Below are 23,428 nucleotides of genomic sequence, written 5' to 3' on the forward strand. Positions count from 1 at the left end.
ATCATAATGTTGAAAATCCACCAAACATTGATACCTTTATTAGAACAACCAAAGTGCACAACATAATGTTACTTTCAAAGCTCCACTAGTTTCTTCATCAGGCAAAGTGTTGAAAACCATTCATAAAAAAAATATGAAGATGTTAGTCATAGCCCTGCATTTTGTTGTTTTTGTTCTCCGTTCAGATTGTATGGAGAGATATCTCTTGCAGGCTGGTACCTCATCCTTCTGGCCATGCGGCTACTGGAAGATTCTCAAAGTCCAGAAAATTTAACATCCATTTGCAATACAAAAAGATACATCCCTTGCAATCCAGTATGTCTCCATCCTGTGAATTTTGGTTGGTCCAATAAAGTTATCACTGTTTGGTGGATTTTTGATGTTACTGGATTTGTTATATGGCCAACACAGCTACCCCTGGATGTTTTCAACAATGTTGGTTAATCTCAGCTACAGTAGTCCATTGAAACAATTCTTTAATGATTGCCAAAACATAAATAAATATCATTGATTTAATGGGTCTACCTTAGTGAAGACTAACAGTTGGACTGAAGGCAATGTAAATAGAATATTTCTCCAATGTCATCCCCATTAACAGACTCTGCCCTAAATACTGCTGATTTTAAAAATATTTGGGTCTATTGTGTAGTAGGTGATTGGATGTTCCTTACTTAATCTCGAAAAGGCAGGAACCACCCTCTCTATTCATCCTGATATTAAAATATTATAGTACTGGGAAAATAGGTGTCACTTCATCCCAAGGTTTTAACTACTATAGGAACATATTAGAAATAAGAAGACTAGAATTAGTTATATGAAGAAACTATAAATACCAGAAATTCCATGTACTTGGAAATATAAACACATAATAGAATTAATTAAATTGCAACCAAATCTAAAATAGGGGCAGAATTTTGCTGAATTCAGTTTACAAATTAAGAGCATGATTTAATTCAAGTTCAACATTACAAGAAAATGCTTCTACCAAAAGATGTTGTAACCCTATATCACTTATCTGAGAGCGAATTTCATTCAGTGACTTACTTCAGAGTAGGCATGAATAGGATTGTGTAAACAAACAGGTGATCAGTCCTCTCACTGAATTAATGGGGATGAGCTGTCCTTTCATTCCTCAGTGCTGAAAGGTTCCAATGGAGGTTCTGTTCACCTTCAGTTAAATGTCAGTGGAATGTTTCATGGTATTAAAATAAAACAAAGGAACAGGGACTTCTTGCTCATTGAACTTGTGTAGAATTTCTGCTTAGACTTTCCAGAGTTGTGTTACAAGGATGTGGAATGAAGATGCAAGGTGTGCATTAGAGATAGCAATGATAGTGGTTCCTATGCCAGTGGAGCTGTGAATTTCCTCCAAGTTTTAGTCCAAAGTTTGAAGCAGCTGTCCAATGTATTAAATATGTTTTAGGGACAGCATTAGGTATTTTGGGCAGTTCCTTTAAAGTTTGGAGTAAAACTTTACCTAAAATGATCCACTGGCCCACTGGTATAGGAGGTACCAGACAGCACTAGATATTGAGGTGACACTAGCATGAATGGTTGCATCCTCATCCCCAGTTTCAACCCTCACATGCTCTTCCAAACACCTCAAGGCTTTAAAGAATCCACTGTCACACTCTCCCTATGCCAGCATTACCTTCCCAAGAACTTAGAAATTCAACTTCTCTGTTGCATCCCCATTGTTTTATTCTGCCATCTACAATGCAGTGCAGGACTACGTTCTTCACCATTCTTTGTAGGTTCCATACAATATCTAGAACTTCGATTCTGCAGTTATTAAGCACATGAGCCAATGTGTTGTAATGGTTTGAGAGCTGGACTATGACTCTGGAGATTTGAATCCTTGATTAGCCATAACCCACTGGCTGACCTTGGGCACGTCACACACACTCAGCCTCAAAGGAAAACAAAGCCAAGCCCTCTCTGAACAAAGTTTGCCTTAGGATTGTCATAAGTCAGAAACAAATTGAACACATCCAACAACAATAATGAAGGCTTTCATGTATAAAATGGTCTTTTGTTACAGACTTTCCACCAGTGGGCATTGGAACCCTGGGACACGATGGAATGGTAAAGGCAAGGTGCACACTCTCCAAGCTATATGTTGCTTGCTTGCACAGATTTGCACCCCAAATGGAATTGAATACAGCGTGAGAGATGCATTCAGTCTTATCTACACCTTCCAACCTGTCTGATAATCAGTATGGACCAAGATCTTCCTTGAATAACATTCTACAAGCATGGAAGAGGCTGTTGGATCAAAATAAAAATCATATAGGCCTGAATTCTGATTGCAATGCTTGTACCCAATACTTGGAGAAACCTCCCCACAACCAGAAGAAGAAGAAGAAGAAGAAAGCCATTATTATTATTATACTTTATTTATATAGTGCTGTAGATTTACAAAGCGCTGTACATACAAACAATAAAATTGATAAAAATGAAACCTGCCAATGGTGTACATTCTACAAAATACATATAAAACAATATGTAATAATACAAGATAGAATTAGATAAAAAAGCAGACAACAAATTAAAAAGATCATATATCAAATATCAAATCAAATATCAGATCTCGGATAACACCCTCCCTTGTTTGACCTGACATTGAACAACTTGTATCAAGTGCATAATGCTCCTGAACTGGGGAGTATGTCTTAGCTATCACTGGTAAGAGTTACTAATTTAACTATGAATTTATCTACATTTCAGCCATCAGCTAACATTATTTTGAAGCTCTTTGCTCTCTATTTCACACATGTAATGATTATCAGATGCAGCAGTTTCAAGGGGAGGTAGCTGTGTAGCTGTTATAACCAAAAACAAAAACAAAACAAACGACACACCCAAAACACAATATAGTTTTGTGCCACCTCAAAGATAATAGAATCATAGAATCATTGGGTTGAAGAGCACAAGGGCCATCCAGTCCAACTCCCTGCCATGTCAAAAGACACAATCAAAGCACTCCCAACAGATGGCTGTCTAGCCTCTGTTTAAAAATCACTAAGAAGGAGATTCCACCCCATTTTGAGGAAGCAAGTCCCACTATTGAACAGCTCTCACAGTGGAAGTTCTTCCTGGTGTTAAAGTGGAATCTCTTTTTCCATAATTTGAATCCATTGCTCCAGGTCTTATCCTCTGGAGCTGTAGAAAGCAAACTTGTTCCATCCTCAATATGACACCCCATTTAAACAGGGCTATCATATTACATATATTTAAACAGGGCTATCATAGGAATACAGTGGCTCAAGTGGTTAAGACACTGACTCTGGTGATTACAAAATCAGCAGGTTGGCAGTTTGAGGCCAGGGTGCCACATGATGGGGTGAGCTCCAATCACTAGTCCCAGTTTCTGCCAACCTAGCTGTTCAAAAGTATGCAAATGCAAGTAGATAAATAGGTACCACTTCGGTGGGAAGGTAAACAGTGTTCTGTGCAATGATGCTGGACACATGATCACAGAGTAGTCCTTGCACCCCGAAGGGCTTAGTAACAGAAATGAGCACTACCCCCTATGGTTGGACACGACTTGACAATCTTGTCAATGGGGAATCTTCTCTTCTCCAGGCTAAACATAATCAACTCCCTGAGCTATCCCTCACAGGTCATGGTTTCCAGACCTTTCACCATTTTGGTCACCCTCTTCTGGACACGTTCCAGCTTGTCAACATCCTTTTTTTAAATTGTGGGCTCAGAATTGGGTGCAGTATTCCCAAAGCAGAACAGAGTGGTACTATTGATTCCCTTGATCTATTGATGCAGCATAAAATTGCATTGGTTTTTTTAGCAGCCACATTGCACTGCTGAGTCACATTCACCCTGTGGTCTAGTAAGGGTCCCTTTTGCATATACTGCTGTCACACATCTTATAGCTGTCCGCCATCCTATATCTGTGCATTTCATTTTTTTTTCCTAAGTGTAGTACCTTACCTTTCTCCCTGTTGAAATTCATTTTAGCAATAGCAATAATAGCTGCATTTATATACCGCTTCGTATCATATAAAGCATTCTCTAAGCAGTTTATAACTGTAAGCTAATTGCCCCCAACAAGCTAGGTACTCATTTTATTGACCTTGGAAACATGCTAGGCTGAGTCGACCCTGAGTCTCAGGCTGGGATTGAATTTACAACCTTGTGGTTTGTGAGTGAGTGGCTTCAGTACCAGCAATTAACCACTGTACCACCAGGACTCTATTTTGTTAGTTTTGTTCCAGCTTTCTAATCTATTAAGGTCCTTTTGAATTTTGATCCTTTCCTCTGGGGTATTAGCTACTCCTCCTATTTTGGTGTCATCTGCAAATTTCATAAGCGTGTCCTCTATTCCTTCATCCAAGACATTGATAAAGATGTTGAATAGCACTGGGCTCTGGACAGAAACCTATGGTATCCCACTGGTCACTTCACTCCACAATGAAGATGAACCATTGGTGAGCACACTTTGGGTTTGGGTAGTCAACCAACTACAAATCCATCTAACATTAGCTTAATCTAGCCTGCCTTTTACTAGCATCTTTGCAAGGATATCTTGGGGAACCTTGTCAAAGGTCTTACTAAAATCAAGATATGCTATATCCACAGCATTCCCTTCATCTACAAACCTGGTAATTTTATCAAAAAGAAAGAAAGAAAGAAAGAAAGAAAGAAAAGAAAAGAAAAGAAAAGAGAGAGAGAGAGAGAGAGAGAATACTAGTTTGGCATGACTTGTTTTTGAGAAACACATGTTGACTTTTTGTGATTATTGCATTCCTTTCTAAATGCTCACAGACCCTCTGTTTCAATTAGCAGATGAATAGCACCATGCTTGAACATACTTTAAAACAATTAAGCAATAATGAATTTATATCATGCAGAGTTAAACTGTTTGAAACTAAGGAGTCTAAATGAGGATTCTACACTTTTCGTAACACAAAACATAAGTCATCACAATAATTATTAGGTCTTCAAGCTCAGTCCATTCCTATCTAGAAATATTGACTTCTGTGGCATTGCAATCAATAGGAGTTATATCTATGATAGATATGGCCCATTATGTTTATCAGGAATCCACTGAAGTGACCGCTGACTAGGAGTGCTACACTGGAAAAATAATCAGGTGTAGCTAACAATTCATTACAGCAGCTCACAAGGAAACATTCATCTGAAAAGTCAAAGTATATGAGAGTCCTTCTTATTATTATTTCTACAACCAATACACATAGTCATAGCATGTATTTCTGCACAAATATCTGCACTGATGTTTTGTGGTCTGAGAATATTACAAAATGAAAAGAATCATCTTTCAGATCCCTATTTTTCAAATACTTTTAACTCTGTATTTGAGTTGCCCATTTGTTATTTACATCAAATTTCTGAGCTGCCAAATAATTGTATGCTGTTTGCTGGGAAACAGATAAAAGATGAAACAATTTAAAATCACAAAACTGAGAAGAACACATTTCAAAGTCATATAATGGCCATCATTATAATGTAAAAAGGAAAGCTTAAAAATTATTATGGCAAACAGAATATATAATAGTCAAAATTCCAGAAACAAAATACCCACATTAAATATAATTAACTGGGATTAAACATACCCCATGACACTTTAAACTCTAACAAGATTTATTTTACATAAGCATTGATGCATCCAGTCCACTTCATCAGATGTGGACTGAAGTCCACAAACACTTCTGCTCAATATAATTTGTAAATCTTTAAAATGCCATAGAAGACTTCTCTGTTCTTTCAAGCAACAAAATGCCACAGCTACACCCTCAAACTCTACTGCCTTAAAAGAATGGGATATTTTCAACCAGATATGTAACTATGGGAGGATGTAGGCATTGCCCTGCTGTATAAAAACATTTCCCAAATTTCTAGCATTTCAGTAGCTTTAAACATCAGTCCAGCATTTAGAAATACAATTCAGGTATCCAAAGAAAAGAGGCAGGAAAAGTTACCAAGGGCATGCGAATATATGAGCATTCGAGGTGTGGTTGATTTTCAATGCCCCATTCTCTGTAATAATAGAAATTTTGAGGACTGAAGGAAAATTTCATTGTAGTGGGCAGAATTCTCATTGAGAGAGAATTCCTGCCTGTAGGAGCATGTGAGACCTGAAGTCCACATGCAGAAGGGTTGTGCCAGGAACAAACACCACAGAAAGCTCTGCTGTACATTTCATGCAAGCTGGAGAAATCCTTCTCCCACACAGAAGCTGCAGACATGACAATCGCTGAGTTCTCTTTAAGAGGCTTTTAATATTTGTTGAAATATTTACAGGTACTTACACCAACTGACATAAAGCTCTGCCACCATCCACTTTACACCAACCACATGGAGCACTGGCACTCCTTCCTTATATACATAATCACCAGCAGAGATTCTAGTCCAACCCCCAATTGGTGTGTTACGCTGGAGCTTATCGCAAAGCCCCTTGGGATGCTCCCAGCATGGAAGGAAAGGGGGCAGGATGGGAACAGAATGGGGGCTATAATGCATTTTATCGCACACTGGAACACCGCCGCTGGCACCGGAAGTTCACGTTCTGTTCCCAATCCATCCCACAGGAGGAGATTTTCAGGAATGCTTCTGAACAGTTCCTGAAAATCGTCTCCTCTAGGATGGATCGGGAACAGAATGGGAACCTCCGGCAGCATCGGTGGGATTCCAGCGTGCAATAAAATGGGTGATAGCCCCCATTCTGTTCCCATCCTGCCCCTTTTGTTCCACGATGGGAGTGTCCCAAGGGCCTGTGCAATAAGTTCCTCTGTTTCGTGTCCCCTATGTGTCATGACTGCATTATTGATGCATGATGACTTCATGTCATGCCTTTGTGTCATCAGCTTCCTGTGACTCAGCTCACCTCAATATTCCCTGACATCATGGCTTTCTGTTGAACTCTGGTTATCTCTAACCATTGTTCTATATTGCTGCATCTAAGACATTTTCACTCTGGATGCAATCCATCCTGACATTGCCTATCTGCTAGAGCTGTACCTCTATTTTCATGGCCTCTGAGACTAATTTGTTATGACAGTGAAAATATATTAATGTAATTTGCAGGCAACCTTCTTTGGTAGATCATTCTTGAAAAGTCTCTTTCTAATATGGATACCTGTTACACCTCTTGGCAGAAAGACCTGGATATGTTCTTGGGCTCAGCTTTTGGATAAGTAAGTAAATGAAGTGATGACCCTATTGATGCCATGGTCATTTCTTTGTCTTGTGGAATTACTGTGTTTTGTGAGAAAGAAATTATTCTAAAATAAAGGAAACACATTGAAATCAAGTATGCATCAGAGTTTAAGATTTCAAATTTCCCCTAATATTCAAACAAAATATAAGAATGGAAGGTTCTATTGTACACAAGCTCCCAGTTTTGAGTGGTATCTATGTGCTCACATTTGACTTCCTTCTCCTATTCATGTTGGACCCATTGCTACAACACAACAATGGTTTATTGTTTATTTATTTACTTTATTTATATGCTGCCTTTCTCACAGGGCAGGACTCAAAGTGGTTCCAGTAAATATGTTGGTGATTCTACCAGGAGACTCCCCCCTCCCCACTTCTACCTACAGTGCTCAGTACACTCTGAGCTCCATGAAATGGGTTGAGCCCAAAGATATAGTTGGATGATCCCTTCTGTGACTGTATGATCACAGAGTTCTTCGGTCATAAATACATACATCGTATTTAATTTTACTTTTATGTACATCTTGCTTTTGCTAACAAGACAGCAAATTAAAGCAACTTATGTTTGAAATGGTTTTTCACTTATGAAAGAAATTTTAATTGGGAAGTGCACACTTTAACGAGTTGGGTGTTGATTGTGCTTACTTTTTTTGGTCATTCTGATTTTGAAAAAAATGAATGCATTGAATGACTGGGATGAATGGGGTGTGTAATGAAAATGTACTAAACTTTGCCTTTTAACAATGGACAGCAGTCATTTTTATTTTACAATAATGCACTGAGGCTTCAGTAGTCAAAGTAATCTAATTAACTGACTAAGGTCACTGCACTGCACAATTAATGCAGTTTGTCACTGCTTTAATTGCCATGGCTCCATCCTATGAAATCCTAGGATTTGTAGTTTTTGTGGCACCAGAGCTCTCAAACAAAGAAGGCTGAATATCTCACAAAACTACCAACCCCGAGAATCCCACGGCATTGACCTGTGGTGGTTAAAGTGGTTTCAAACTGCATTATTTCTGCAGTGCAGATCAGACCTACGTCAGTTAGGAAATAATTAACCAACAGAGCATTCTTTAATATAATCTAGAAATTCAGGAATATAATTTTATCTGTATAGTCTTCTGCCTAGTACAAGCTTATCATCTGGCACCATGATGAATATACTTGTCATTGTTTTGATGTCTTGCTAAAGATAACTAAGGGGCTTTACAGACAGCCCCTAACAGTGCTGCCCCTTTCCCTGCCGGATCAGGGACATAGCAATTGCATGCCACGCCCTGAACCCAGCAGGTCCACAGCACAAAAAGAAGCCACAAAAAGTGGTGTCTTTTCATGCTATAATTGTGTAGTGTGACTGTGCTCATGTTATAGTGGTTCTTCAATATGTATATTTTTGTCTATATTCATGGAGAACAAGCCAGACAAAACAAGAAGCACCAAGTGTCATGAAGTATAAATGCTGTCCATGCAATTCTAGGAGATGGAGAAGACAGGGGAGGGGTAATTCGAATATCTCAGCAATAGCCACTTCTGTTCCCCTTTGCAACATATTTTTATTGCTTTATCCTATCATTATTAGAAATAACAATCAATACACTCAGTGAAGTCTGTACAAAATCAATAATTAAAGGCCAAGATATTGAGTAAGTATGGAACTAGAGCTATGAAAGAACTGGAAAAGATCCTAAATTGTGAAGATATAACGGAAAACAAAAGTGAGCATCATCCAAGCCACTGTATTCCCCATTGCCATGTATGGATGTGAGAGCTGGGCAGTGAAGAAAACTGATAGAAATAAAATCAACTCATTTGAGATGTGGTGCTGGAAAGAGTACTGAGGACACCATGGATGGTCCCCCCACCAAAAAAAAAAAAAAAGCAAACGGATGGATCCTAAAATAGATCAAGACTGAATTCTTCCTGGAAGCCAGGATGAACTAATTGTAGCAGTTGTATTTTGGCCACATCATGAAAAGGCATGGGGAAAGTATACAGTAGTAAAAGGAGAGAAAGACTACATGCCAGATGGATAGACTCAATGAAGGAGGCCACAGGTCTGAGCATGAGCAGACCAGTGAATATCAGGGGGTCTTGGAGATGTCTCATCCACAGGATCACCATGGCTGCATCTGCACAGCAGAAATAATCCAGATTGATACCTCTTTAACTGTCATGGCTCAATGCTATGGAATTCTTGGAATTGTAGTTTTGTGAGACATCTGTCAGAGACCTCTGGTGCCCCAATGAGGCACCATTCCCAGAATTCCATAGCATTGAACCATGGTAATTAAACTGGTTACAAACTGGATTCTTTCTGCAGTGCGGATGTACCCAAAGAGTCAAAGTCAACTTGAGGGCAATTAACAAGGATAACAGAACCAGAAAAATTAAAACAGCATTTTAAGTTGCATTTAGCTTCATAATTGCTGTTTAAACAACACAAAATACACCTGATACACCTATTGGTTTTTGTTTTGTTTTGCCAAGAGGCAGTGATGTGAAAGTTTGTTGTAAACACCATGACCTTTCGAAAAGTAGTTTTAATTAATAACAATAAATAACTTTAAAATGAAAGCTAAAGTTGTGCCTTTATAACACAACTCCATAATATATTCTCATTTCTGTCAAAAGTCACTAACATGGCATTTGTTCCTTTGAACTGAATTACAAAATGCTTTATAATACCAATTTAAAACTATTGTGGAAGGGTTCCTTTAAAAAAAATACTACCATAATCTATTTCCCTGCCATTAAACTAATATGAGACCTGAGATATTTTTAACCCTATTATTTGTACACCTTTTTAATGAGTGCTGGTATCAGAAAGATTATTATTAGCAAGATGCATTTTCTTTGAGTTACATGCTTGTCAGTGAGTTCAGGATCTTATTTCAATTCAAACTGAAAACCATTTTAGAAAATGATATATTTTATTCTCCATGGTAAAATGTTTTCTAGCATATAAAGGCACAATCAAAGAAGGATTCTATTAGTAAAGAATACAGTAGTGTACATAGTTCTTTGAAGTATTACTAAGGGAAAAGCAATTGTAATACAGTTGTATACATGTCTACTCAAAAGTAATTCTTGAATGCACTTAATGACATTTAATCCATGGGCAGGTGCATATAGGACTGCAGATTTAATTTCTTTTTTTAAATAGTCAAGATATGTTCTGCAATATCATGGAAAGGTTGCAAGGCATAAGCATCATTCATAGTATCCTTTTCTTCTGGTAGAGTATACATTGAAGGAAAATACAATTGGCCCTCTGTTTCCATGGATTCTCCATCCACAGATTTAATCACCGAAGGCTTGAAAATATTTGTGTGCATGCACATGCATGCATGTGTGCACACACACAAAACCAGAAGAGCAAACCTTGATTTTGCCATTTTATATAAGGGACACCATTTTACTACACCACTGTATAATGAGACTTGAACATTCATGGATCTTGGTATCCCCAGGCGCCCCTGGAACCAACCAGTATATTTTAAGGCCAATGACCATAATCTAAATAAGATACATCTAGGTGTATCTGCAGCTATTACTCTCACTAATGTTTTTTGTTGTTTTTTTTTACTGTAGAAAAAACAGTTTAAAAAGCTGTTCAACTCATCAGCTGATATAACTGCTGGCATAACTCAAGAAAAGTTCCAGATGACTGTATAAATTCTCAATATATTTACAGATTGTCTTCTCCCAGTGGCTTAAGTGTGAACAAGTTACAATAATAACAGATATTTATTGAAATGTATCCAAACTGAAACTGAAACAGTGGGACCAGTCATTCCCTGTGAAAGTAGAAATGATATCTGTGGGCTCTGGGGCAAATGGTGGTTGGAGGAGGGCTCTTTGTCTTCAGGCCAGGCCTCTCTCCCCCTCAAGATGGTAAAACAAAGGAAGAAACTTGAATAAACATGATATAGTTTGTTGTGTCACCAGACCTCTCTGACAGAGAAGATTAAAAGTCCCACAAAAATGCAACTCCTAGAATTCCATAGCATTGGCCCATGTCAGTTAAAGTGGTGTCAAATTGGATTATTTCTGGAGTGCAGATGCAGCCATAGAGTCTCAAGAATAGAGATTGTACCTTAACAACTGTCCATCTAAAGTATATTACTGAAACAAAATCCCAGGTGGTTAATTGACTCTTAGGATCAAGCTGAAACGACTTATCTTTCTTTCCAAACTTGTCCCAATAATATATCTTTAGCACACTATGGATTTTTTCCATAACTAAATACCTGCAGAGTATTTTAGAAGCACAAGTTTATTGTCTGATTCTTCATTTATTTAGTTGCACTTTTGCTATAGACTGAATTACAATATTCAGTTTGTCAACTGTTCTATTACTGAGTATACATTGAATAGTTTTCCCCATGGAAAAACTCAAGACACTCAAGATGTGTCAGGAAATTTCATAACTAATTTGTTAGGAAATTTTTATTGTACATTTTCTCTTTGTCTTTTCTCCATCCTTTTCACAAAGCAACAAGCAGGAGAATTAATGGCAGCAAACATAGAGCGCAGTACAGACCATGGAAAGGGGGCGGTCCACAGCCACCCCTTTTCTTGCCAGGTTGGAGGCAGGGCAGCCTCACTGGCAGCCTCTGCAGCTCCAACCTGGCACTTTGCCAGGCCATGGAGAAGCGGCAAAATGCCGCTTCCCCGTGGCCTGGAAAAGGGGTGTCCTTGGGGCTTCATGCCCCAGGACACCTCGACAGCTGCAGCCAGAGGAGAAAGGGGCCACTCGGCCCCTTTCTCCCTGGTGCCATTTCTGTAGCCATATGGTGGCTGCGGGAATGGGGCGTGTGCCAGAAGGAGCTCCATTTTGGAACTCCTTCTTGCACTGCAGTTAGGCTGTCATAAGTGGCCTGGGGCGGCACGAGCACATCACACCCATGCCATGCCGTTTGGACACGGCGCTGCCGTGATGTCATAATGGCAGCGCCTGTGTGCACAGGGCGTCACCTTTATCACACACTCCATATGTGCTAGGGTTAGGGACTGTGCGGTTGCCGTGCAGTTTCATAACCCTAGCATGGTACCAGTATGCCACATCGGGCCCATCTGTACCAGGCCATGATATAGTGAGAAAGATGGTCAGTGTTTGGGCACTGGAATACCAAACTCATCAAAATAGCTACTTTGGGTTCAAATTACAATATGTAGCAACAGAATTCTATAAAATTTATAGTATCAGATCCAAAATGCTTTTGTGTAGAAGTGCATTCATGGGATGTCATTCCCTGTGGAGGAAGGCGGAGCAATCAGTAGCAGTAGCTATATCATGGCCTGAGGGAGTAAATCCACTCCATGTCTCAATCTAAAGGAGTTAACCATAGTACTTCAAAATAGGTTCAATGCCATTGATAGCTTCCTCAAAATTTGGACGAAAACCCAGAGCTTTAGGGCTGAAGGGCGGGGTATAAATGCCATGAATAAATAAATAAAATAAATAAAAAGCAGGCTCGTCATCCTATTGTTATGGAATCACCAGGTGACACTGGAAGAAAGACCATTCTTTTCACCGCTTCCTTTCTCTTGCATTTCCCTATCCCTCCTAAGAAAATGCTTTGAATATCTGAGAAAATCTCAGAAAAATATACTGTATACTCTCATCTATAAGTCTAAAAATTTATGCCTAAAAATTGACCCCAAAATCCCATGTCGACTTATTTATGGGTCAGTATGGTAATGTGATAGCAGCTCTTTTAAATTTCCCCATGCAGTTTCTTTCTATCCTGAGCCAAGCAGATAGAGTCCTTGGTGATTGACTGCTGTTTGTTTGACAGTTTCTCTCCAGCCTGCATGCTTTGCTATTTCCAGAGTGAAGGCTGAAACACTTAAGCATCATACTGATTGCTGCTTTCCTCTTGCCATTCACATACACACACTGAAGGAGCCTCCAAGTTTTACACTCAACCTATCCACGGGTCATTTCAAAATCCATAATTTTGGCCCCAAAACTTGCCTTCAACTTAAACATGAGGTCGACTTATAGTCAAGTATATACAGTAAAGATGGTCTTTCTAGGGACTACAGGAAGAAAATGGCATTGATAAAATTTTACTTCCCCATTCCTCCACCAGGGGGTGCTATTGGATGTCAGTTTGTTCCACAAATGGGGAAAGACCTCCATGTCCACAGAAGCCACAGCCTGAAACTAATCCATGATGATTTAGTAGCAACAACTTTAGTAGCAGCAACTTTTTGACATGTTTTGAAAAATAAGCATTTAAAGCAAACAGAAATAAGTCAATGCTCATATTTATCTTTGGATCATATTTCCATGGCACAGGGCTGGATCTTGCAGTAAAAGGTAATAAAAAGGCAATTTCCTACTAGTAAGAAAACAAATATCAAGTATTACTATCTGTAAAGTTCAGAAGTATAACCCTTTAAATATGTACCTCAGTACTGACATTTTATACTTTATGTAATGCATCAAAATATTGGAGGTATCTGTTAGGTCAAGTAAAATTATTTTTATTCATGAAAATTCATTCCAGTGAGGTGTTCCGAGTGTACCAACCAAGTGTTAGTGCAACTATCAACATTATACCAAGAGAAGGGAACATCTAACAGGTGGCCCAAGGGCAGTATCTGGCCTACTAGTGGCTGCTGGGATGGGTGGGAAAAATCCAGCTATCTGGCCATATACACCCATATTTTTGCAAATTTTGCCCAGAATTCTGGGACCCACCCAGTGATTTCTTTTCAACTTGATTTCCAGGTGATTTGGTGCTGAAAGAAGACTCCAGAGTATTAAAAGCACCCACGAATATTTCTCTCTATTTACACAACCCGCTAGCCCTTGAAACGGCCAAAGCTAGCCAAAAGCAGTCCCACCTCTGCAATCTAAAGTGTCACTACACACTTGATCTTAGCCAAAAGGCCGAGAAGCGATAAAAGTGTCACTGAGAAGGAGGAAAGTCTCTACTAGAGCTGAGATTCAAGAACACCGATCATTTTGGGGGGAGATCTTTAAATAATCCATTTAAACAAACCCCACAGAATAAGTAATGGTATTCTAATTATAAAGGTCCTTCCCGGGTACCAGTTCATTCCACGCACCTGAGGAACTAGGTCTAAGTCTATGAAAGTTTGCTGCAACTTCTTTTGCACAGTTAGTCTCAAAGATGCTACAAGATCCCTTTTAACACTGATATTCCAGACTAACACAGCTATGCCTCTTAATTCCCTGTATTCTGTAATGTGTACAGCAGGGATGGAAAGGGAAGTTATGGTGCATGGCCAATCCCCAACCCATAAACTCTCATGGGTCAAATGGCATGAGAATAACTCTTTGGGAATAAAAAAGCCAGATAAAACTTCCTGTGTTGATAAAATAATAAACAAACAGCAGTTAGGAAGGCCTAACATCATGTTATGATATAACCATCAGCAGTTTCAAGTAATTTAAATTCAGAACTTGTTCTATTATAGCTGATTCTCAATCTTAATCCTTATGCAGTATGTAAAACAGATTTCCTTCACATAAAAAATGAAGAGGATTTCACCACTAAATAATAAGAATGATCAGCAGAAGTGAACTGTCTGCATTTCCCCCCATTAAGTAGATTGTTTACTGATTCTAACACTGCTAAATATGGTAAATGAAGGTTGGTTTGTGTACGTGTCAAGTTGGCAGAATAGTACTTCTAAAGAAATCTCATATCATTCAAAGTTGTAGCTGTGCCTGAGCTAAGCAGTTTTACACAGTAGGGTAATAGATTCCCATCTTCAGTATAGCAACTGCACTAGCAAACCTTCCTCTCTTGGGCAATTGTCTAAACATTAACCATATGTTAGCAAGAAAGAGTTTTTCATGCTACAAACTAAATGGCATGGCCTTCTTCTGGAACAAATTTTGGGAGAAATATCATTTCAAAAAAAAAAAGAAAGAAAGAAAGAAAGAAAGAAAAGAAAAAGAATCTAATGAAAGACTGTTTACCACTCTTACACTCCTGGTTTTGTGAAACAAGGCTGTTGCCATGAAACCCAAATGGGAGAATACACATAGTTGTACAGAACTAGTCACTTCATTATGGAAATAAGCATATCCACAAAAGCACAGATTTTGACAGCCTCCAACTAAAATCCTCTAAAATGTACAGATTGCCATCAGTGGATCATGTCAATATTGACACTGTGAACATATATTTACAAAACAAGATAAAAAAACTTAAATATATGCTTGAAAATTAGGATTCTAAAACAAATATATAAAAAACATTTTACATATGGGCCATTTCAACAGCTTGATTTTGCTTTTTATATTGCTCGATATGTCCTCCTTCTGTAAGATTAATTCCAACTGGTTTTCAAATCCCCACCCCCAGTTCAATTATTACTGGTTTTCTCAAAATGGCCAATATCCATCCTCTCATTCTAAAACATTTATTAATAATCCAAACAATATATATTTACTCTTTCTTTCTGGAGGTGCGCAATTCGTGTGGCTTCGTGGGCAGATTCAATGTACAAGGGGAAGTTTTACATTAATTAAAATCAACACAAGTTTCAATAGGAATTCAAATATAATGAAAGACTACTTTCATTCATGCACAGCACTATTTATTTACAGTACCAGTAGAGTAAGGTTGAATTATCTTGCTTGTATACAAAGTAAGTATCTGTCTAAAAGTTTCTTTAACTAGGGTGGGGAGATGGCGGTGACATCAAAATTATTTTCTCCTGTTTTAATATCATATTTCTCTCAGAACTCTTGGGGATGGACAGTTTATTCAAAACTAAGAATAAGTTTCTAACATTTATACATTCCATATGAAATGGGATTTTCACATTACTTTTAATGATGTCTTTTTAATGTTTAGTAGATAAGATCCCAGTTTACAACCAATCTTCTGGTCTAATTTTCTTTCCAGAAGTCTATTCAGTTGTGGGATGCGGTAGTGTTTTGGAACATATATGGAAATGCAAATGATCTCTTTCATTTTCTGTTCTGTATAAACAGAAGATAGGTTGGCAGCCAACAACTCAGCCATAAAAGCACTTCAGTCAAAAGCCCATTTAAGATGCAAACTTGTATCTCTTGGCAAGTTACTTTGCCATCACTATCCTACCATTTGAATGTTAGCTCCTCTGTCAGTTGGCAATGCACATAACATTTCAAGCTAATGCCAAATGAGCAATATGACATGATGGAGAGTTTAGTATTGACAGATTCTTTCCAAGATCTACTTACTAAATCAAAACAGATCTTCAGATAATTGGGAAATCACAACACATGGCTCCAAAGGGAATTGCCTGGTCTATCAAAGAACATGAACATCAGAGTGATTCACTGCTAATTGAGCAGGATGGAACTTAAAATTACAACTTCTTTAAAAGCAAGGACCGCTGAGTAAGTAGCGCGGGCAATTCCCATCAGCAGACTAACTGCAGTACTTCTACTTTGTTCTACACTTCTTAACCCTTCCTTCTCAGTTGCACCTTTGGTCATCAAGCATTCTTGTCCAGGTGGATTATCACTGAAAATCCAACAGTTTAGTGAATAATCTTGTTTCACTGACTGGGAATGGAAAATGTTTCTCCAAATGTACTGATGTGGAAGTATGGCAAGAAAATAAACTTGGCATAAAATGCTGTGAGCATTTCTCTGGAGACATGCACAGTTATGAATACACTGTTTTATTACACTCACCAGAGACTTAGAAGTTTTCAAGGTACTTAATAACCCAAACAGCAGGAGGTTGTCACTTTCTTGTTTATAAGCATCAGGAAATTGGAAACCGTGCACTGACAGCTGAAGACAGTTGAAGATGTCTCCACTCACATAGCTCCTGCTCTGCACACAATATTAACTTTCCATCTGTAGCCATATAATGTGGCCTTGGGACAGAGTGTCACCCTTTTACATTTAATTTTCTGCACAAGCTATGCATACTGGCTGAACATCTTTTCAAGAATAAATATTATACAGACATTGTGATATTCAAGATGTAGAACTCAAACCTTGCAAAGTTTTTAATCTATACTGTGAGAAATTCCCACATTTCTGGAACTTTGAAACATTTTTCCTGACATCCCAATGTCATTCTGTTATTCATGAATACTTACACAAAGAGAAACACTAAACATGGCTATGTTTCATTTGCAAAATTCCCACTGCAATAAAAACATTCCTGGCTTTGACATGTTTTTGTTTTGTTTTCTTTTCAAGCTCAAATCAAATAAAACCAAACATCCAAATATAATTTATGTTCTTATATTTTGCTTTCTTATTTTTATACTGTAAGTAATGCAACAACAACAAAAATATTACAGCTGAACTGGGCATTGACTGGGCATCCAGAACTGTTTTGCTTAATCACAAAAGCTTTGGGTCATTGCAGAGCTAGGAGTTTTCTTGTGATAGGCTAAGAAGATGAATAGCTTCGACTAACTAGCGAATGACCCAGAATCAAAGTCTCTTATTCATGTGAGAGAGGGAAAAGACTGAGAGAGAATGAAAGAAAGAGACAGAGAGGTAAAGAAAATCCAGCTTGGAATCTGTTCAGGAGAAAATGCTCTCAACTTACAAGCATGGGAGAAGCTGGAATGAAAAGCATGATTAAAAATGTCACATTAACTGCTTCTCAAACACAATCCCAAGTCAGAGAAATCTCTGCACTCACCTGGTGCTGCTGAGGACCAGAAAAGGGAAAAGAGACAGCAAGTAATGAGGCAAGATGAATTTCATATTGTAAGCGTCTGTCGTATTCTCTGAAGCTGGAGACTGTTCTTTCTCCTTATTCTCTCTCTCTCTCTCTCTCAGTGCTACTGATGCCCAAAGTCCTTCCTCTGCAAAGAACCTGCTTCCGTGTGTGACGGTTTGTAGATCTGGAAAAAAGCAGGCAGACCAACACACTGACTAATGAAGGCAGCTTAGAGTGGGGTTTGAGCTTCAGGAGTGATGTCACAGGCAATGGAGCTGCTGCTGCAAGCCTAGTGCCTGATAGTGTGCGATTATTCAACACAGCGGCTCTATTGATGTCCTCAAGGATTTGTTATTACTAGCAGTTTAAGTGGCAACTGGGGAAGGAACTGAGCACAGCGGATGCTACTTAGCTCAGAGGGTAGGAGTGCACATCAGTTTTGCCTTAGCATTAAACATTAAATTTAAAAAAGCCATACTAAAAAAGGGGGAAATGAATCTATATAATTAAAGTTGTATTGCTCAACAAGATTTATGTGTAGATCATAGGTCAGACTTCTTTAAATTAACAGACAAGCTTCAAATTAACCTCCTGCACTGTGCATATGAAAGCGGTACTCCGCTTAGAACAAACGGAAAGTTATTGTACCAAGTAGAAGTGTCTACCTTGGCAGCATGGGACTTGGCATTAGTATGGAACTTGGCATACCCAAAGAAATACTGAAATGTTTGTCCCACCTCTAACAGACCCAGCATGCCACAAAGAACTCATCAGAGGCCCATTAAAAAGGGAAATTCAAAACAATACTTTTATGTGCCTTATGACCTCTATATGTGTGTACTTAAAAATCCAACAGTTTGCATAAATGACTCACATTCTAATTAGCGATTAATATTAGTTTTTCCTTTCAGAGGTTAAACTCTTCAGATAAAGGCTCTTATTGTCATTTATTGGCAAACAGTTTTTGACAGAAGTGAAAGTCCTGGATGCCCTTCACATCACTGCTCTTTTGTGGGTAATAGATTCTGAAATTTAAAAGAATGTCAGAAATGCAGAATTTAAGGCATAATGTAGTTTTATGAAATGAGAACATATTGTTCTGGAAAGTGAAGATGGTTGCACAGGTCATGAGAAAGGAGAGTTCAGTTGCTTTGAATATATAATTGCTCATGTGGTGAAAGCATCAGAAAGATTTAATATGGTTTGATATATTGCAGAGTGGCACTATACTTAACAGTCAAAACCTTCCGGATTTCAACCTATGTTTCTTTCTTTTAGACCTTCAAAAGATTAGGCGAGGAAATTTTTTGATACCATTAACTATAGACATTTTAACCAAAGGTAAATTCAGTTTAAATGGTAATGTAGCTTAAATGATTGTGAATAGGGGGGGGGTACAGTTAAATGGACAGATTTTCCCCAGTAAACAATGAACTCAAAATTGGAACCAGCAGTTCCTTTATTATGTGGCAACCCATATATTTAAATGTATACATTCCATTCACAGTAGATTGGTACAAAATGTATATTTCACTATTCAATTATTACTCTGTTTGTACTTGTGTTAAAGTCAGCTCTGGATAGGCCCCCAGTGGAATTCAGATTTACAGTATCAGGTGAATGGGGGTTATCTCCCACCTAGTGACAACTGCTGATCTTTGCTACCACTGTAATGGTTTTTACTTGATTCATTCTTGTCTGAAGTGCAACTACTGTAAACTTATTGAACATCCAAGCATAATATAATTTAAATGGTCCACTATCCAGTCACTATCCAGTCACAATATGGTTTCATGCATTTATTAGGGATAATTAAGACTGCTTCAGGGGCATGATGTGCAGATGATACATGCCCCTAGATTGGCTGGAAGCTGCTCCGGGGCTGCCAGAAAAAGGAGCATGGAAAAGGCATTCCTTGTCAGTGGCCCATTTGGAACTATAGCAACAGCTTACTTTAAGAGCAGATTGTGTGGTTGCCACAGTTCCCAGACAATGGCTGGGCAATCACCAGGTGATCAAAGGCAGAGCAGACTTTGGCTGCTCTATCATGCCTGCCTACTTGACTGCACAGTTGTACAATTAAAGCATACAACACAGCCATGTCACAACATACATACAACACAGTGATGTTATAGTGATTATTTCTGTACACAATAATTGTGGCAATTACATAATTTTAGTATTAAAGGATAGCAAATGATTTTGGAATTTAGCTCTAAAACATTCTTATCAACTCAAGTCAGCCATATTTCACTGTTATCTAAAGCTAAGTGGTGCAACTATACGGGGTAGATTTTTCCATACAATCTGATCTACTGGGAATTGGCCAGCGCTAGGAAGCTTAGGTTAGGGCATTCTGGAAGCTGTAGTCCATAAAATAACTTTTCAGTGATACAACTAGTGTTGGTCCAAAACTTTTTGATGCATGGCGTGGATCAACAAATGGCCTTACCCTTACCAAACCAAGATACACACTTGTCAAAGCATGTGTATGGGGCAAATGTCTGACAGGTAGATCATCATATTCTAATAAAGTACAATAACAACAAAGTGAAGAGATAACAGTTTGTCACCCATTTATGACATCCAGATCTGATGCCGAAAGTAGGTGCCTTGTTCTGCCTAGTGGGGGGGGGGGGGCAATCCAACATACAATGTGTTCAGCAATGCCAAATCTATTCATAGTCACCATAATTATAAAGTGTGAAATATTAGCTGGGAAATATGAGTGTGGATTTTTTTTTGGGGGGGGGGGGGGGCTTTGAGCGAAACCACTGTTCTGCAACCACAGTGATAAGATGATAGAAGTTTGGTTTTTTAACAGTTTCTTGTTTTTCCCCCCTAATTCCTCATATCAGTTATGTAATCACAGTAAACTGGTCAGATTAGGTTTATCCTGATTAGTCTTTTGTTGTAGAAGGCTCACCTACTTTGTGTTTGTTTCTGATATGTTTCTATGATTGTTCTGGTATCATCTTCTAAATGTTCTTTGGATGCTTACTGCATGTAGCTGATGGGTAAAATCTAGCATACCCAATCACTTTTTAATTTGCTTCTGTAATCTTCTTTAACACACAAGGGTTGAAAAATGGAAGTAGAGCAGAATAGTGGCATCTGTGGCTGTACCTTTTCACATGACCCTGTGTTTGTCTAGCAGCTGGTCTATAATCCATCCATTGCTGGAGTGCTCTTTCTCACTGACAAACAAAACCCATCAAAGTCTTCCAATCTCACTACTTTTCCACTTTAATTCACATATGATAAATTGTACTTGCTGCAGTTCTGATACGCAGGTAGTCACACGGGCATCATTCTGTCCTTCTCTCCCTTCCCCTCTTTCCCTCACTATTCTCAAGCAGGTTCATAGAATCATAGATGTTTATCACACTATGCTCTTAAAGAGGTACTATTCCAGTGTGACTCCTCTAGCAGCCTCCTGTTGCATGCTGGGATTGGCAGTTTTAAGGAGCTGAACTTCTCTGCCTGAGAATTCTAAATACCCCTCCTTAAAACTGCCAATCCCAGCATGCAACAGGAGGCACCTAGAGGAGTCACACTGGAATAGTACCTCTTTAAGAGCTCGTCTGATAAACACCATGGAGTTGGAAGCATCAAACATCCTGCCACACAAGAATACCCAATCAATACACCCCCTGAAACATGGACATTCAGCCTCTGTTTAAAAACCTCCAAAGAAGAAGACTCCAAGAGAGTGTGTTCTACTGTCAAATAACTCTTACTGTCTGGAAGTTCTTCCTAATGTTGAGATGGAATCTCTTTTCCTGAAATTTGTATGTACTGCACCATTTCCTAGTCTCTGGAACAGCAGAAAACAAGCAAACTCTGTCTTCAGTATGACTCAACTTCAAATATTAAACAGGGCTATCATATTGCCCCTTTACCCCCTTTTCTCCATGCTAAACATACCCAGCTCCCTAAGTCACTCATCATAGGGCATGGTTTCCACCCATTTCACCATTTAGGTCACCCTCTCCTAGACACACTCCAACTGCTTTTCTTTAAAAAAATTCTCCTTTTCTCTTTATTTATCCTTTTACTTAATGGATTACCATAATGGCACAATTGCACTAAAATAAATAAAAAATAAATACAGACTGAAAGGCATATTAGGAGGGGGTTAGGGCAGGGGGCAGGCTACATAGACCAGTGTGCAGAAGACAGGAGCTGGAACAGAAGTACTAACTCCATCTGCTGCTTATTTTGTCTTTATTGTATACTAGTTAGTATTATTTTAGAGATATTTTAATCATGTAGTGTTGTTTTAGATTGTACACTGCTTGGCAGGTTTTTATCTTCTTCTTCTTCTTCTTCTTCTTCTTCTTCTTCTTCTTCTTCTTATTATTATTATTATTATTATTTTACTTGACCCTTACAGTGCTCTATAAACAAATGTTAATAATAATTATTATAAATAAATAAATAATAACTATCATGACTTTTTTTATTAGCTTTGCGATAATAAGTGTCCCCGGTTCAGTATTTTTGCATTTCACACACAAAAGCTATTTGGGCACTTTGCTAGTCTGGTGTGATAAAGTCCTTAGTCTTCGTTGATGGCCTCTTTTTCCTCTCTTTTGCTTGTGAACTTCTGCGACAGGACCCCTCTCCAGCTTGATCCCTTTGGCTTCTGTCACTCATCTTGCCCCTTTACCTTCAAGATCCCTCCGTAGATCTGGTACTTGTGCTCCAAGACTATTCCTGTTATTGACAAGTGGCTGTATTGGTCAGTGGGTTCAGTATGTTAAATGTGACCAGTCTCCATCCATCTTTAAATGCTACATTCAGTCACAGTTGTTGAAAACTGATTATATAAGAAACAACTTAAATGTGAGATCCCTGAACTTTTTCCTCATTCACAGATGCCAAAACCCTATTCAGATCTCCAGTCTGTCTCTGACTGCCTTCACAATATTCCATCATTTTCCTTTCTGACTCCTATCTGATTCAATCCTCCAGTCTGTATCCTTCCTCCTATCCCTGTTACCCCCACTGCAACATTTCTAAGTTGGCTGGCTCAACCCTGGCTTGTCCAGCTTTTCTCTTCACAACTTCCTATTTTAAATTAAAGGTTTAAAAATAAAACTCAAGCACTGTAGTGCATCAGAGATTTTTTTTTAAATCAGGTGCTCTAGCATTATTGTGGTTAAATTATCAATACAGAAATCATTAAAAAGGGATAAGAGGGGAAATGGTTTTAGCAGGTAAGAAATGAGAAACTCCCTTATGGAATGCAAAAACATCAGTAGTTACTACACAGAAAGCACTGTCAAAAAAAATAAAAATAAAACAACCCTTTTGCAAGGTGTAGATTAGCAATTTAAAATGTTGCAAAATGTATTCAGACAAGGAAATGTGTCATTTTCAGCTAAGGAATAAACTATTGTGGTCAGTGACAGAATTTAGTGAAAAATAGGTAAGTATATGTTGTTGATGTTGAATCCCTTCAAGTTATTTCCAACTTATAGGGTTATTTCAGCAGTCACAGTCTCAACGAATCCCGCATTCTTTGACCCTCCCAGGAATCGGACTTTGTGCCAATC

The 23,428-nt window shown here is 38.4% G+C and overlaps 1 protein-coding gene across 3 annotated transcripts in view; it reads right to left on the reverse strand.

The window, feature by feature from the left end:
• Positions 1-18,202, reverse strand: part of LUZP2 (leucine zipper protein 2) — a 469,570-nt gene extending 451,368 nt beyond the window's left edge. Inside the window, exon 1 of one of the 3 annotated variants that reach the window (XM_042446122.1) lies at positions 17,847-18,202. In XM_042446122.1, the coding sequence (XP_042302056.1) occupies positions 17,847-17,911 (65 nt within the window). In that variant the 5' untranslated portion in view covers positions 17,912-18,202. The remainder of the gene's footprint in view (positions 1-17,846) is intronic. The other 2 variants (XM_042446121.1, XM_042446120.1) reach the window with 2 other exon arrangements.
• Positions 18,203-23,428: the final 5,226 nt, after the last annotated feature.

This window comes from Sceloporus undulatus, chromosome 1 (assembly GCF_019175285.1).
Source record: "Sceloporus undulatus isolate JIND9_A2432 ecotype Alabama chromosome 1, SceUnd_v1.1, whole genome shotgun sequence".
NCBI lineage: Eukaryota > Metazoa > Chordata > Lepidosauria > Squamata > Phrynosomatidae > Sceloporus > Sceloporus undulatus.